This window comes from Calonectris borealis, chromosome 3 (assembly GCF_964195595.1).
Source record: "Calonectris borealis chromosome 3, bCalBor7.hap1.2, whole genome shotgun sequence".
Lineage (NCBI taxonomy): Eukaryota > Metazoa > Chordata > Aves > Procellariiformes > Procellariidae > Calonectris > Calonectris borealis.
Window position 1 is genome coordinate 103,560,277 of NC_134314.1, and position 13,014 is coordinate 103,573,290.

At 48.1% G+C, this 13,014-nt stretch overlaps 1 protein-coding gene across 1 annotated transcript; it reads right to left on the bottom strand.

Annotated features, from left to right (window-relative positions):
- Positions 1–5,239: 5,239 nt before the first annotated feature.
- Positions 5,240–9,157, bottom strand: BATF3 (basic leucine zipper ATF-like transcription factor 3). Its single transcript, XM_075147045.1, has 3 exons — positions 8,897–9,157; positions 8,041–8,145; positions 5,240–5,550 (listed from the first exon to the last, which is right to left on the bottom strand). The coding sequence occupies exons 1-3, from the start codon at positions 9,155–9,157 to the stop codon at positions 5,365–5,367; spliced, it is 552 nt and encodes a 183-aa protein (XP_075003146.1). The 3' UTR covers positions 5,240–5,364.
- Between the last annotated feature and the right edge of the window lie 3,857 nt (positions 9,158–13,014).

The following is a 13,014-nucleotide window of genomic DNA, read 5'->3' on the forward strand; positions in this document are numbered from 1 at the left end:
TAAAGCAGAAGGTTTTTCCAGATAATTGGAGACATCTATCCAGAACTGAGTTCTGAGGGGAACGGTCTGTGGTAGACTTAATTGGACAGTACCAGGATGAGTGCAGCAAGCTATACCAGCAGTCTATAGAACTTCGTAAACACATACCATAAAACCTCTTCTAATGCAGATTTAAAACAAACACACCTATTAGAGATACCGTTTTCTGTTTGGCTACATGAAGAAGCTGCTTCAGGATGAGATAAGCCGTGAAATCGAAGCACAGTAGTCATTCGGTAATAACTCCTCAAATGAATGTTTTCATTCTATACCAAGACAGCCCTTTGTGGTTTAGCTTATCCACTTCTAAAGAGAACTATAATGATTCCCTTAGAGCAGACCAAGCACATAACTAGTAGAGAACAGATTATTTGCAAAAGCCATGCCAGCTATTTCCAGAATAGTCAAGCCCTTATATTTGATGTCATGGTTTAAAAATTCTACAGTGGGAGAAAAAACTCCTACTCTATTCTTATGGATTTTTTCCGTAGGAACTATCTAGGAAAAAAACTGAATGAGTACCAGAAAAGGAGCACGCAATCCCAGGGATGATTGTTACTATGGTTTCCTTATTAAGAATTACCCACTTCAAGTTAGCCTGTAGCTATTCTTGAGTTAAATATTACCCAAGTTGGTAAGCATAGCGCCACATGTCCTCTGAGGCAGCTGTAGGACTGTTTCTACTTCCAGTAAAATCAATGTAAACCCCACATTTCTGCAAAGAATTAATCCAAATTCTTCTACTCCCTTATGGATGTGTGCCCACACTGCATGCTGTATATACATGTAAAATGTTTCTCCAGTGACCACTTGACAGTAAGCCAGGGTTTACAAGCAGAAAACTCCTACCCTCCTATAAAGAGAATAACAGTAGTCTTTGTAACAGTAAATAAACCCACCACTTCTCCTGCTTATCAGATATGCTTCCTTCCTGTGACAGGAATTATATCACTGCACTGATGGGAAGAAGAGAAAAGGGATTTTTTTTTTTTTAATGGTTGTTTTATCTATCACTTTCACTGAGGCAGAAATTCTAGACTGATTCACAGATGGAAACCCCAAATGCCATGCAGCAAAGCATTCATCTATGGACAGGAAACAGTATGGGTTTTATAGGCTAGAGTAAAGGTTATGTCACTTTTAAGTACATTTTAAAAGCCTGCACAGACACCTTTCTTAATATTCAACTGACAAAACTAGCCACACATAAAAGCCCTTAATCATATACAGGGTGTACCAATGAAGTTCAACTTCTATATGCTCCTACAGATTAGCCTTGTTCCTCTAATACCAATAGCGTTAAGCGGTGTTGTCACCAAGCTACATAGGAACAGAAGGAAACAGGAAGAAGGAAAAAAAGTGGCATTTGAAATAAAATGGTGAGAGAATACAAAGGCTATTGCAAATACCAAATGCAGATGAGATCAGGAGGTATTACAGAAGCAGTAGATGACAGTAAAAGGTACCAGGGGAAAGAACAGGAAGTCTGTAGAATAGGCTGTTTTAAATGTGTTTTTTAAAAGGTGTGTTTTTAGCAAGACTCTGGATGTTCACAGGCATGAATGTAAAACATTGGTGGGAAGGAGCAAGACTTTCTAATCAGCTCTCTTGAGGTATAATAGTTGATCTCCATTATACTCACACTAGCAGTTTTGGGAAGCTTGACTTTGTCTTTCTTTCTGTTGACTTCTTTTTACCTTTGGAGGCTGAAATTATCTTTTCAAAATATGATCAGTTTCAATCTGACCCAGCAACAACTGAAAGAAATGAATAGACAAATAGCTGAATTGGACCCAGTTTGCTCCCAGAATGAATATTTTTATCTGTGGGTAAGTTTTCACTGTGCATTTTGCTTCTTCATTAGAGTCACAGAAAATACAAAAAGGAAATCCACACTACCCAAATCTAGACAAACTGTAACCTTCATTGTGAACCTAAGAGGCAAAATCCAGCTTTCTTGGCAACCCTCATCTACATTACGCATCCACAAACAAGACTGCAATTCACAGTACTCTTCACATGAACCACCATCTGAACATAGAAAAGATCTTCCCTATATACCTGCATCTGAAAATCATGTGAATGTAATACAGACCACATTCGTAGGGAACAAGTCAAACTAACTGGAAGCTTTCTGAAGCTAGAATACATTAAGAGGTATTTTAGCCATATATAGGTATGAAATTTTTTTTTTGTGATGGTGTAATACCCTGCTGCAAAAGGAGAGGTTTGGATTTGAAAAAGAACTTTCTGTTGCTTCCTTAACAAGTAGGCCTTTTCCTTTCTGTTCTCCTTTCTGGTTCCCTATTCATGTAACAATTATCCCAGGCTCCAGAACATACTTTCAGTTTTGAAACTCTCTAAATCAATATCCTTATAAACAGCTCCTGCAAAGAGTGTAATCAGCCTGCATGCATATAATTTCCTTAGGGATACATAAGCCTGTTCTTTATCAGTTCATTGTCCCTTTTGACCCATGATTCAGCTATGACATTAATTCTATAAATGTATCAGAATGTTGGGTCTATTTGGCTTGGGACACTCATTTTGCCCACTTCTTTTGCTTGGTGTTCCCAACTGCCTTTGAACATTAGTCACACAATATACTGTTTGTGAGAGATACCTCGGTTAATCTATTAACCAGAACAATGATGCATAAGGCCATTTGGAAATAGTGCTGGGAAAATAAGTGATGCAATAGATGAAGGAGGAAGAAGCAGCCCAGGCCCTGGGGGGGTTCAAAGCCCACTGCTACTGAGGGACACGATGCACAGGCTGGAGCTACACCCTGCGGTTGTGGGAAGGAACTGGTGGCAGTGAGGACCCCTGCAGGGCTCCCAGCCCTTCCCAGGAATAGCAGCATAACCTTGGATTTAGGTTGCTGTTGCCAGCACACAACGTTGCTGTGAATTCAGCGGTCTTTCCCTGTATACTCTGCATAGACTTTATACAGTTAATAAACAAATAAACTCCAATGCAGAAACATGGCATAAAGCTTGCATTGCAGAACAAGAATAATGCTTGCTGATGAAGAGTGTACAATAGAACTTGAACTATCAAATGATAAGCTGGAGCCATCTAGACAGATGTTTAGAAGAATAACTGTGTAAGGAGGTGGATTTTACACAGGGAACTAGATCTCTACTTCTAGAAAAAAGCATCTGTAGGACAAAAATCTTTAGAAGGATTCTGCTGGGATGAATTGTCTTGGACAAGGTGGGCTGAGTTTTTCTCCCATTTTCGAGGGTCTGCAGGGCTCCATAGGAGAGGCCATGCTTTTGCACCAGCCCCGACTTCAACTAGCTACTTTGCATTCCCAGCCTCAGCTCAGCTGCACATACCTAGCTAAAAGATGTGAGACACCCCCTCTCTCTCCCCCTCCATCCTAAGCTATAATGAATTTTCCCAGAGTGAATGTTGTTAATTTCCACTATGCTCCTCCTCCTCCATTACACCTCTACTCTGCCCAGATTACACAGTGGCATCCAGGGCCTGAAGGAATGCGGGTGGGTGGATGAAGATGCTTAAGATAGCTTCCTTTCTTAAGGGTGACACACAGAATCATATCAAGGACATTATCCAAAACGCATATTTTGAAGTGTCCCGAAACTTTCATTTTCCTTGGCACCAGATTTTCTTTGTGGGATGACTCAGTTCTTACAGGACCATAAGAAACTTTGAGGACTGCATTTAGGCTGTAGATAGCTTCTGCGAATGCTGAAAATTCTCTTGGGGACAACCTAATGAAAACTTTTAAAGAAGCCAACAGCTCACGCCTGTTATCTTGAGTTTCTAGCCTAAGACAATGGCATGAGAGGGCCCTTTAGAAGGCAGAGTTGACTACACGGTTTCCCCAGTTCTATCTTGGCAGTCATCAGCAATGCATCATTCTACTAGAGAAGCTAAAAAAGAAAAAAAAATCTTTCAGACATTTCATATTCTGCTGATAAATACTACGATCCTGGTGAGGGGACAAATTAATCCCATGAGCTGAACTGAAAAAAATCCAAATGCTGAAGTGAGAGAGTTGGCAAAGGGGTGGAGCTTTTTATTATCCAAAGGTGCTCTTTGACTGGGAAATACTGCAAGAAAAACACTCTCTGCTGGATCCCAGGCTACAGCATTCACATTTCCAGAGCTTGATACTGCTAAGAATCTTCAGAGAAAGTAAACACATTTTTCTGTATATTTCTCACTACCATTGTCATAGTTGTTCTTTTTTGTAAAAAAAAAAAAAAGCTGAAGAAAACATAATGTTTTTCTTGCAAGCAGTTATCAAACATCTTCAGTGTGGACATAAAAGAAAATACTTAGCTAAACTCAATTTGTTCTATCCACGGACATCATTTACCAGAAGCAATATGCGAGATGAAAGATAAAGATATTTGTTATCTTCCAGTGGGTGTGTGAAAACAGTAAATTTTAAAATCTTCTTTTGAAACAATGTATAGAACCAGCAAACTCTGTTTTGCTTTTCTTTCATGCAGAGCAGACAATCATAGAATCATAGAATCATACAGGTTGGAAAAGACCTCTAAGATCATCGTGTCCAACCGTCAACCCAACACACCATGTCCACTAAACCATGTCCCTAAACCATGTTCTAATCATCATTAGAAATTGGCCAAGCCATATTTCAGGATATAAAACACTCCAAGAACTAATGTCAGCAGGGCTGATGATTTGGGATATTAAAGAAATAAAGACTGGGAATACTTATTTGTTACACACACTTCAAAAAAGGAACCAATGAAGAGGCGATAAGCAAATAATAAAACAACTGACGGGAAGATTAGCATTAGACTTTGGATCTGATCAGTAAAGAAAAAGTAGAGATGTTATAAAGACATTGATTATTGAAGAAGGTGGAGAACATCATAAAGATGGGACATTGCTTTTATTAACCAAACCTGTTTAGAGAAAAAAAAAAAAAAACAGCAGCCAGAACATGATATACATGGATGACAAGTGACAAAGGGTTACTGGCAGTGGACGTGTGGGAGAAAGGCATCCTAGCCCAAGGTCGGTACTTTTCCCTGTCTACATTCCATCGCGCAATGGTGGGCTGCACCGCACTTTGACATTTCTGAATGCAAAACCGTGGCTCGAAGATTCTACCAAATAAGAAGTCGCAGTTTGAATTGTCTTTTTTTCCATACCGGTGTTTTCCTGAGATTCAGAAGACTGTAACAGTTCAATGTGGAGAAGAGCTGGTCCAGTCCAGCCCTCTTCGATGGAAGACCTGCACCATAAGTAGGCAGTTCTTCAAATCTCCCGTTAATGGCACTTTCACACATCACATTTAAAGGCAATCAAGGAGAGCTCTCATCTTGGCAGGCAGCTGGCGAGTGCATCGGGCCTTGGTACGGTCACAAAGTTCATGGTACAGTGCAATAGTGGACAGATCTTTTCATGATCCTTCAACACTTCACTTAAGTGTTTCATTTCATCTGTTAGCTTTCCGATTTCTCTTTTCAGGGAGGTATTTTCTTGCTCAAGAGACTCATATTCCTGGAAGGAGAAGAAAAAAAAAAAAAGCCTACTCATAGTCAAAACATTCCTTTCAGTGCTTCCACCTTGAGTATGTTCATGTAACTGTAGAAAAACTGCATGGTTTCTTACTACAATGTGCAAAATGCTAGGGAAAGACAGACGCAGCCTGGGAGCTGGAACAGGGCAAGTGCTTTATGACCTGTGCCCTGACCGTGCTGCGATTCCTTTTGTGGCCTTGAAGACCAGGAGGTGCTGCTGGCCCTCGGGGGTCCCCAGCAGCCCAGGGCTGCAGATGTGGGTGGCTGCATCCCCGTGGTGGCCTCTTCCAGCCCTGAACCGCCTCTGCTGGGAAGGGCTGCAGCTCTGCACTGTCAGAGCAGAGAAAATGAAAGCACCGAGTGCAGGTAGGTGCCGGGAAAACCCGGTGCCTGGCATTGCCATTGAGGAAAGGGCAGCCCCTGCCCAGGGCCAGTGCAGGGCAAGGCCATTTACCCAGGTGCTGCCGGAGACGCACACCTAGCACAACGCGCCTGGTGCCAGCCACTCTCCTCCAGCCCAGCTGGGGCTTGTAGCCACCTGCTCAGATGCCCGGGAACTGAAGAACAGGAGGAGGGGAGCGTCATGCCACTTGTTCCCAGCCCCACTTTGTCACCAGAAGGCCTGACCACTGCCTTTGTTATCCCTGACCCAGGCTGCTTTTGAGCCAAGGTTTCTCTGGCAATGAATAAGCTGCTATTAACTGCAGGGGAGTTTTGAGATGCTCTGCAGCATGCATCTGTGACGGATGCGAGACTTGCATGTCACATTTTTTGATAACTGCATGTTTCAAGTGTCCCTGCTGTCAAGACTTCTCATCCCAAAGAGAAGAGAGCTAGAGGTTCAGAGCCAGCCCACAGAAAACCTGCAGGTGTCTGCACCTCGCTGCTGGCCTAGGGCTCAACACTCACCCACTCAATCTCACCTCCCTGGGAAAGCTTCAGAGCAAACTTCAAAGCCCACACATGCCTTAAAAGGCCTGTTTATCAGGCAGCCGGGAGAGCCTCTCATGCAATGCTCTTCTGGGCAGCCTGGCACTGCCTCTGCTGCCCTTTGCTGCCGAAGTTTGGATTCCCGTGCCCTCCCTCACACCCTTCCACCACCCACCACCTCTTACCCACAGAGTAAAACAGGCACGGTCCTTCTAACACATTATTGTAGCCAAATTCCAGCCAAGTTGTCCATCCCTGACTCTGGCTCTGCTCACCTCCTGTTGCCCCAAGCCCCACGGGGTTGGGTTTTGGAGTAAGTGTGAGTAAGTAAGTGAGTAAGCTCTCCCATTGCTCTGTCCCATTTTCAGGGATAAGACTATAAAATTGTTTTTGCTAAAAATTAATGCCTATTCAACCAGATCTGCCTGCATCTGGGAAAACCTGCATGGCCAAGAATGAAGATTCCCAGCACAAGGAAGATCCTCAAGTCCAGGAGGAACATCAGAGAGGCTGCAGGACAGTACAGGGCCCAGAAATGATTCCACAAAAGCCAGGGGTTACCCCTTTCCAGAAGTACCCTGCACCTGGCTTTCTCAGGCACTGACTCAGAGGAGATCTGGGAAAAACCAAACCCAAAACTCCCCACACTGCCTCTCTTGGCCTCTGCTGACTGTTGGCAGATCCTTCCACACTGAGAAAGAGAAGAGCCTGTGCTGAACCTCCAGAGCTGAACAACTGACTCAGCCACAATCGCAGCAGCAGAACTAACACTTACCCCAAGAGCCTTGGCTACAACAAAAGCACTGTTTTGTGAGGTAACATCCAAAACCAGAGAAAGGGGATTCCTGTCCTCCAGCGTTTGCACTGGGGACATGAGAAAACTACACCACATTGCGATATATGAGAACTATTAAGAGTTTCTGGAAGAATCAGTTACTTTCATGGTTTTTTGGAAACACCCACTGTTATTTATCAGAGCATACAAGTATAACAGCTAACTGAACCCAGCTCTCACGCTTGGAGGTTTTGAAGTTCCTAAGAAGCCTTTCAACTGGGTATTTCTGTCTCACACCAATAGTTTTAGAATTGACTTAAGCCAGCACTGCCACTAAGCAGCCACCTCCTCCTCCATCGCCCTCTCCCTCGTAAGGCAGCAAGCATTCATCCACTGCCGTAGTGAATGTGACAAGCTAATCCAGAAGAAAATGGGTTTGTTTTAGCCCAGAGGAGCCCTGTGATCCAGTTCACTGGGTGGTCACGAGAATAGCAAAAGAAGGAGGGTGAGGCAAGGGCAGGACCACGTCTCTCTCTCCCTGGCAGTGGCACTGATGGCAGAGCTGCACCGTCCGATGTGAGCATCAGTGTCCAGGAGTTCCCGACAAGGCACCCCGCAGCACGCCTGTGTCTGCCTCACACCCACAGCTCTCTGAGCTGGATTAGCGTGAAGACAGGCCCACGCCTGCTTAACAAGTCCCGTTTATTGCAAAGTCCCGCGCTTGGTACCCAAGCTGTGCCTGCAAAACATCAAGTACTCATTCACCTCGTGAAGTTTATCTGCTTTCTGAGTTTGTTTCTTCCGGCTCCTCTGGGCAGCAACTCGGTTTTTTTCTCTCCTCCTTACCTTCCTGTCATCTTCTTCATGACTCTGGAAGACATAAGCCAGAAACACCTCGCTGGTTTTTAAGGTGCACACGGAGACTCCCGAAGTCAGGCGTATAAGGGCTGCTAAGCATGAGCACATACTCCCAATTTCACAGCACCTAACCCCGGCCTCCCACAAACCGCACGGTGCCTGCAAAGGGCAGCGTATCCCCCTGCCCCGCTGCACAGTGGGGCCCGAGGCGGAAGGGTGGAAGCCGGCAGAGGTGCCCGGGGGATGCCGCAGAGCCCCGCGGGCACTCGCTATACCGCTGATGGGGGCACTCCCGTCGCCCACGGCGGGGCCCTGCGCTCCCGCTCTGCCCGACGGGCAGCATTTTACACCTGCCTTGCCCCAGCGCGAACGAGGAGACGGAGGTGCGAGCGGCGGGGAAGAACGCCGGGCTCCCGCTGCGCCCGCACCGCTGCCGGCGGAGCAGCCCTGCTGCCTTCCCTGCGGCGGGCCAGCGGCGCTCCCGGCCCGGCGCTTCTCACGGCGCCCTCCCGGCTGCCTGCGGCGGGGGAAAAGCCGCTGACCGCCCCGTGTGCCGGCGGCAGGGAGCTTTCCGCGCACCGCCGGCCGTTCGCCCGCTCTCCTACTTGTAAGCGCCGGCACCCCGGCCGCCTCCCGGGAAGGGAAGGGCCGATGCCCGGGGGGAGCGGGGCACCCCCGACACCGCGCTGCCCGGCGTGATTCAGCCCCATGCGCGCGCCCGCCCGCCCGCCCGCAGCGCCGAGCCCCTCCGCCCTGCCCCTACCTGCTGGTTGCCCTCGGCCGCCGCGCTCCGCGGCAGCGCGCTGCCCCCCGCCGGGACGGCGGATGACATCCCACCGGCTGCGGAGCCGCCCCGGGGCGCCGCGCTCGGCGCCGCTGGGCTCCCCCGGCCCGCGGCGGGTGGGAGGGGAGGGGAGGAGAGGGCGGGGCAGGGGACGCACCCCCCGGCTTGGGGGCGGAGCTGCCGCCCCGCCGCGGGAGCCCCGCTGGGCCGCCCCGCTGCGGGCCGCTCCGCCGCCCGCATGGCTGTCACATGGCGCCCGCCGGCAGCCGCGCCGCGGCCGGAGAACCAGGAGCCCCAGGACCGCCCGGACCCCCCGGCCCGCACTGCTTCCCCACGGGCCGGCCGCCCCGGGTCTGAGCCCCCCGCGCCAGCAAGGGTGCCCGTCCCCCGGGACCGCGAGGTCTGCTCAGCCCCCGGGAGCCGGGGGAAACCCGCACCCCCGGGGCACGGCGCTGCCGGGCAGGAGCTGCCTGAAAATCCCCGGGAGAGCCCCAGCCCCGGGGGCTGGCTGGGGCCGGCGCCCCTCCGGCGGCCCGATCGTGCTTTCGCCTGCAGAAATAACCACTCCGCTGTTTTTCTTCTCCCCAGATTTCCTCCCAGCGGCGGGGCGGGGAGGCCAGGCTGCCCCCGGGAGCCGGCCCAGCCCTCCCGCGGGCCCCCCGCCCAAAGCCCGCCCGGTGCTCGGGGACGGCTCACCCCCGGCCGCTCCTGCCCGCCGCGCTTCTGCGACATCGGCTTTCAAAAGCGGCGTGAGCTCCAGCGGAGCGACAGCCGGCTCAGCCAGGGTTCATGGGCGTGAGGACACGGCATCAGGGCTAGGATAAAGCGATTTTCACTTTCGCTGCTCGCCCTGTTCCTTTAAATAATAAGGAAATGCCCCAGGCTTCTTGTAAAGGCGAGGCCAGACAAGGACTGCTGAGAACACAGTTGCTGCCGACAAAAATGTCTGTTCAATCATTCTGTCGGGAGTATTTTAACATTTAATTTAATTAATGTTTCTTCTACTCCTCCAAACAATTTCCTTACATTTTAATTGAACTGTTACCTTGGCCCTCCGCGCTGAAGGAAGGGAAAGGGTTTGCACCGACAGGTACTTCAACATCATCCTTGCTCTACTGTAGATGCATTTGTATATGGTAACTCACGTGCACTTCTGGCTGTGCTCAACTCACAGGGGCAAACGCATGGCCGTGCGAGGAAGGTTAAGTGCCCCCAAACTGCAGGGCAGTCGGTCATAAAGCCCCAGGTATCTTAATACTTCCCTATTTTTCTGGTTTCCCCAGAAGCTTGAGTCATCCAGCTTAGACGAAGACGAGGTTACAAAGTTTGCAAGCTGAGTAAATACAGACTATCCTTTCAGGAACATCTGGCTAACAGTTCGAGCTGAAGGTGAGAGAACTGCACTGCCCGGGAGTCCAAGAGTCAAACCAAAGTCTGCGCTCTGCCACAGGTTTCCTGGTAGGCTCTGGGACCATCAGCATTACTGAAAAACCTGAGCAGGACTTCCCCAGTGGCAAGCGCTTCTCCCCAGCTGTTCCACCTCAAAGCAGCTTGTGTCTCCATCTTCCAGGCTACTCACACCTTTCCTTTTGCGCTTTCTCAGAGCTCCTCCGACCCCGGAGGACTGAGTACCTGTGAGCCTTCCCCACCCCAACAGCCACGGGGACCCACAACTCGGATGGGCACCCTCGCCAAAGTGCCCTGACCTCACCTGCATCCCCAGACTGTGCTGGGTCCACGAGCATCTTACAGGATGTTTCCGCCCCCTGATTTCTTTAAAAGCAGTCTTGGTTCTCCCTTCCTCCGTCATCCAACTTGCCGACACCAGGATGCTCACCAAGGGGTGCTCACGGAGGCAGCAGAAGGTGAGGGTTCAGTGTTGTTCTCCAGCTGAGGGGATCCAAACCAACACCTCCTGGAAGGCAGCCCTAGTTGCCAGGTGGTGAGCGATTAGAGGGCGAATTGCTCTCAACCGCTCCTTGGAAACAGTCCAACTTGCATTAACTACACATCATGCAGTTAAAGAAAAGGAGTAGAAATACAGGCACGAGCAGAGACTTAGTTGAGACAGTTGCTTAAAAAGAGAGCACTGGGGTCCTTGCTGCCTTTGTAGCTTAAGCACAGCTGAAATAAACAGGAACAGGTATATTCTCTTGCAATAAAATCTATGAACCATGCGGAAAAAATACCTCACAGCCCTTCAGTGTGATCTGTGGAGAACAAAGCCCCCTTCCGCAGAGGGGCTTTGAGCTGACCCCATACGAAGCTCTCGGAGCAATGCTGCCGTTAATGGCAACGGCACAAGCAGGCGATCTAACAGCATCAAATCCTGAGCAGCTTACCAAGAATTTATTAGTACTAAGTATCTACTTCATTGAATAACTCCCGGTAGCTGTAGAGTAAGGTTTCCAGGATCCCAACAAGTATGGGACAAGTCACGGGACAGTCCCCTTGAGCCTGAATACAGTCTGCTCTTGTTCAAAGTGGCAAAGGAAATGAAAAGTCAAAATTTGCTTGTGGGAACAAGTTTCTGCTTGGTATTAAAGCTATCTCTGGTACATCTGTAGAAATGCCTACACAGTAATTCCAGGTAACGCAGCAGTAAAGGCAGAGGGTTTCTATGCAGGAGAGAAAACAAGCCCAGAAAGCAGTCTAGTCAGCCGAGTTTACATTTTATAATAGCAATTTATCAGTGATTTTTTTCTGCGCTGAAGCAGCCTACACGCATGGAGGCTGGAGTCGCTGAACACAGCTTAGCACAGCGCGGCTCTTCTGAAGAACAGTGCGTATCAGAACTGGGTTTCAGAGCACCAGCGCACCCAAGCTTCCAAACAGACGTCAATGTCTATGTGAAGATTTCTGGAAGAGGAGCTTCCCTGCACGCTGTTTGTAATCTCTTTTGTTCAGAAACTATGCACAGCAAAGCGTGCGTGGATACTGCTCCAATTTGCAAGTCTTTCTTGGGTAGGGGTGACCCACTTTCACGAGCAAAAAGCACATCGCTGACAGTACACGCTAACAGCTCACCCCAAAAAGCCAAGAAATTCAAACTTGTTTTGCAAATGTTCCCAAGCATCCATCACCATTGAACTGTCTTACAAAATTCAAAGGCTATATAAAGAAAAACTACCAGACATTTCTTGATGCAATACCAATTCGCCCCAAGTTAAAAATAAGTAGTTTGGATGTTGTGACATTTCAGTAGAAGCCTGATTAGACACTTGTCTTGCACAACACTGCCAATTTCTATGAAAAGTTAACTGAAGGACAAAAGGCTACTGGAATGGGAAAAAATGAAGTATTTTATATATTTCTGCCAGTGGTAGAACAGATCCCAGGCATGGCTAGTTGCAGATATCACTTGCTGTAGCAATTTTTAATAATCATTTGAAAAACAGCTGAACACTCAAGTGTTGAGTTTAGCTTATCACAGAACTTGCACTTAAAGGCAGGTCCTCTGACACCTTCCATTGCTGCTTGGCCGAAAGTTGCCATCAGAGATTTGTAAATTCATAGTTTATATGCTGCACTTGGAATCTTGATTGTTTTCTTTATCCTTCTTTATTTATTTGGCCAGCATTTCCAGATGCATTTGGTTTTTTCCCACCCAGCCACGGTTAAAACAAGGGCCATGGAACAAGGCCTGACTGGCCTAGTTTAGGGCATCCATTCCCACTTCCTTCAAATCCTGTCCAGACCAACTATCCTGCAATCTCTTAACACTAACACGCACTGTAGGGTGAATTAATTTGCTTATTAAGTCTTAATCCACAGTGCTCTCCCTCCTTATTTCTTAAGGCATTTGTCCTACCTTGGCCATTTTTGATGGGACCTCTTCAGAGAGACGTGCCTATTCCTAGCTATTTTCTGTACTTGCCTATCATTGTTTGGAGAGAATAGCAGGGAATCTTCCTATTAACATAGCAAACGTTCAAATACTATAATGGTAGCCATGCAAAACCTTGCAAGGCTCCTCTTAGTCTAGGAACACTCAGATTAAAGAGTATCTGTGGATCTTGGTGAAGAAAGCCATGGTGGGGATTTTCAATGCAGCATGGAGCACGCGTACTCAAAGCAGCCAGAATAGCAAGTCACTG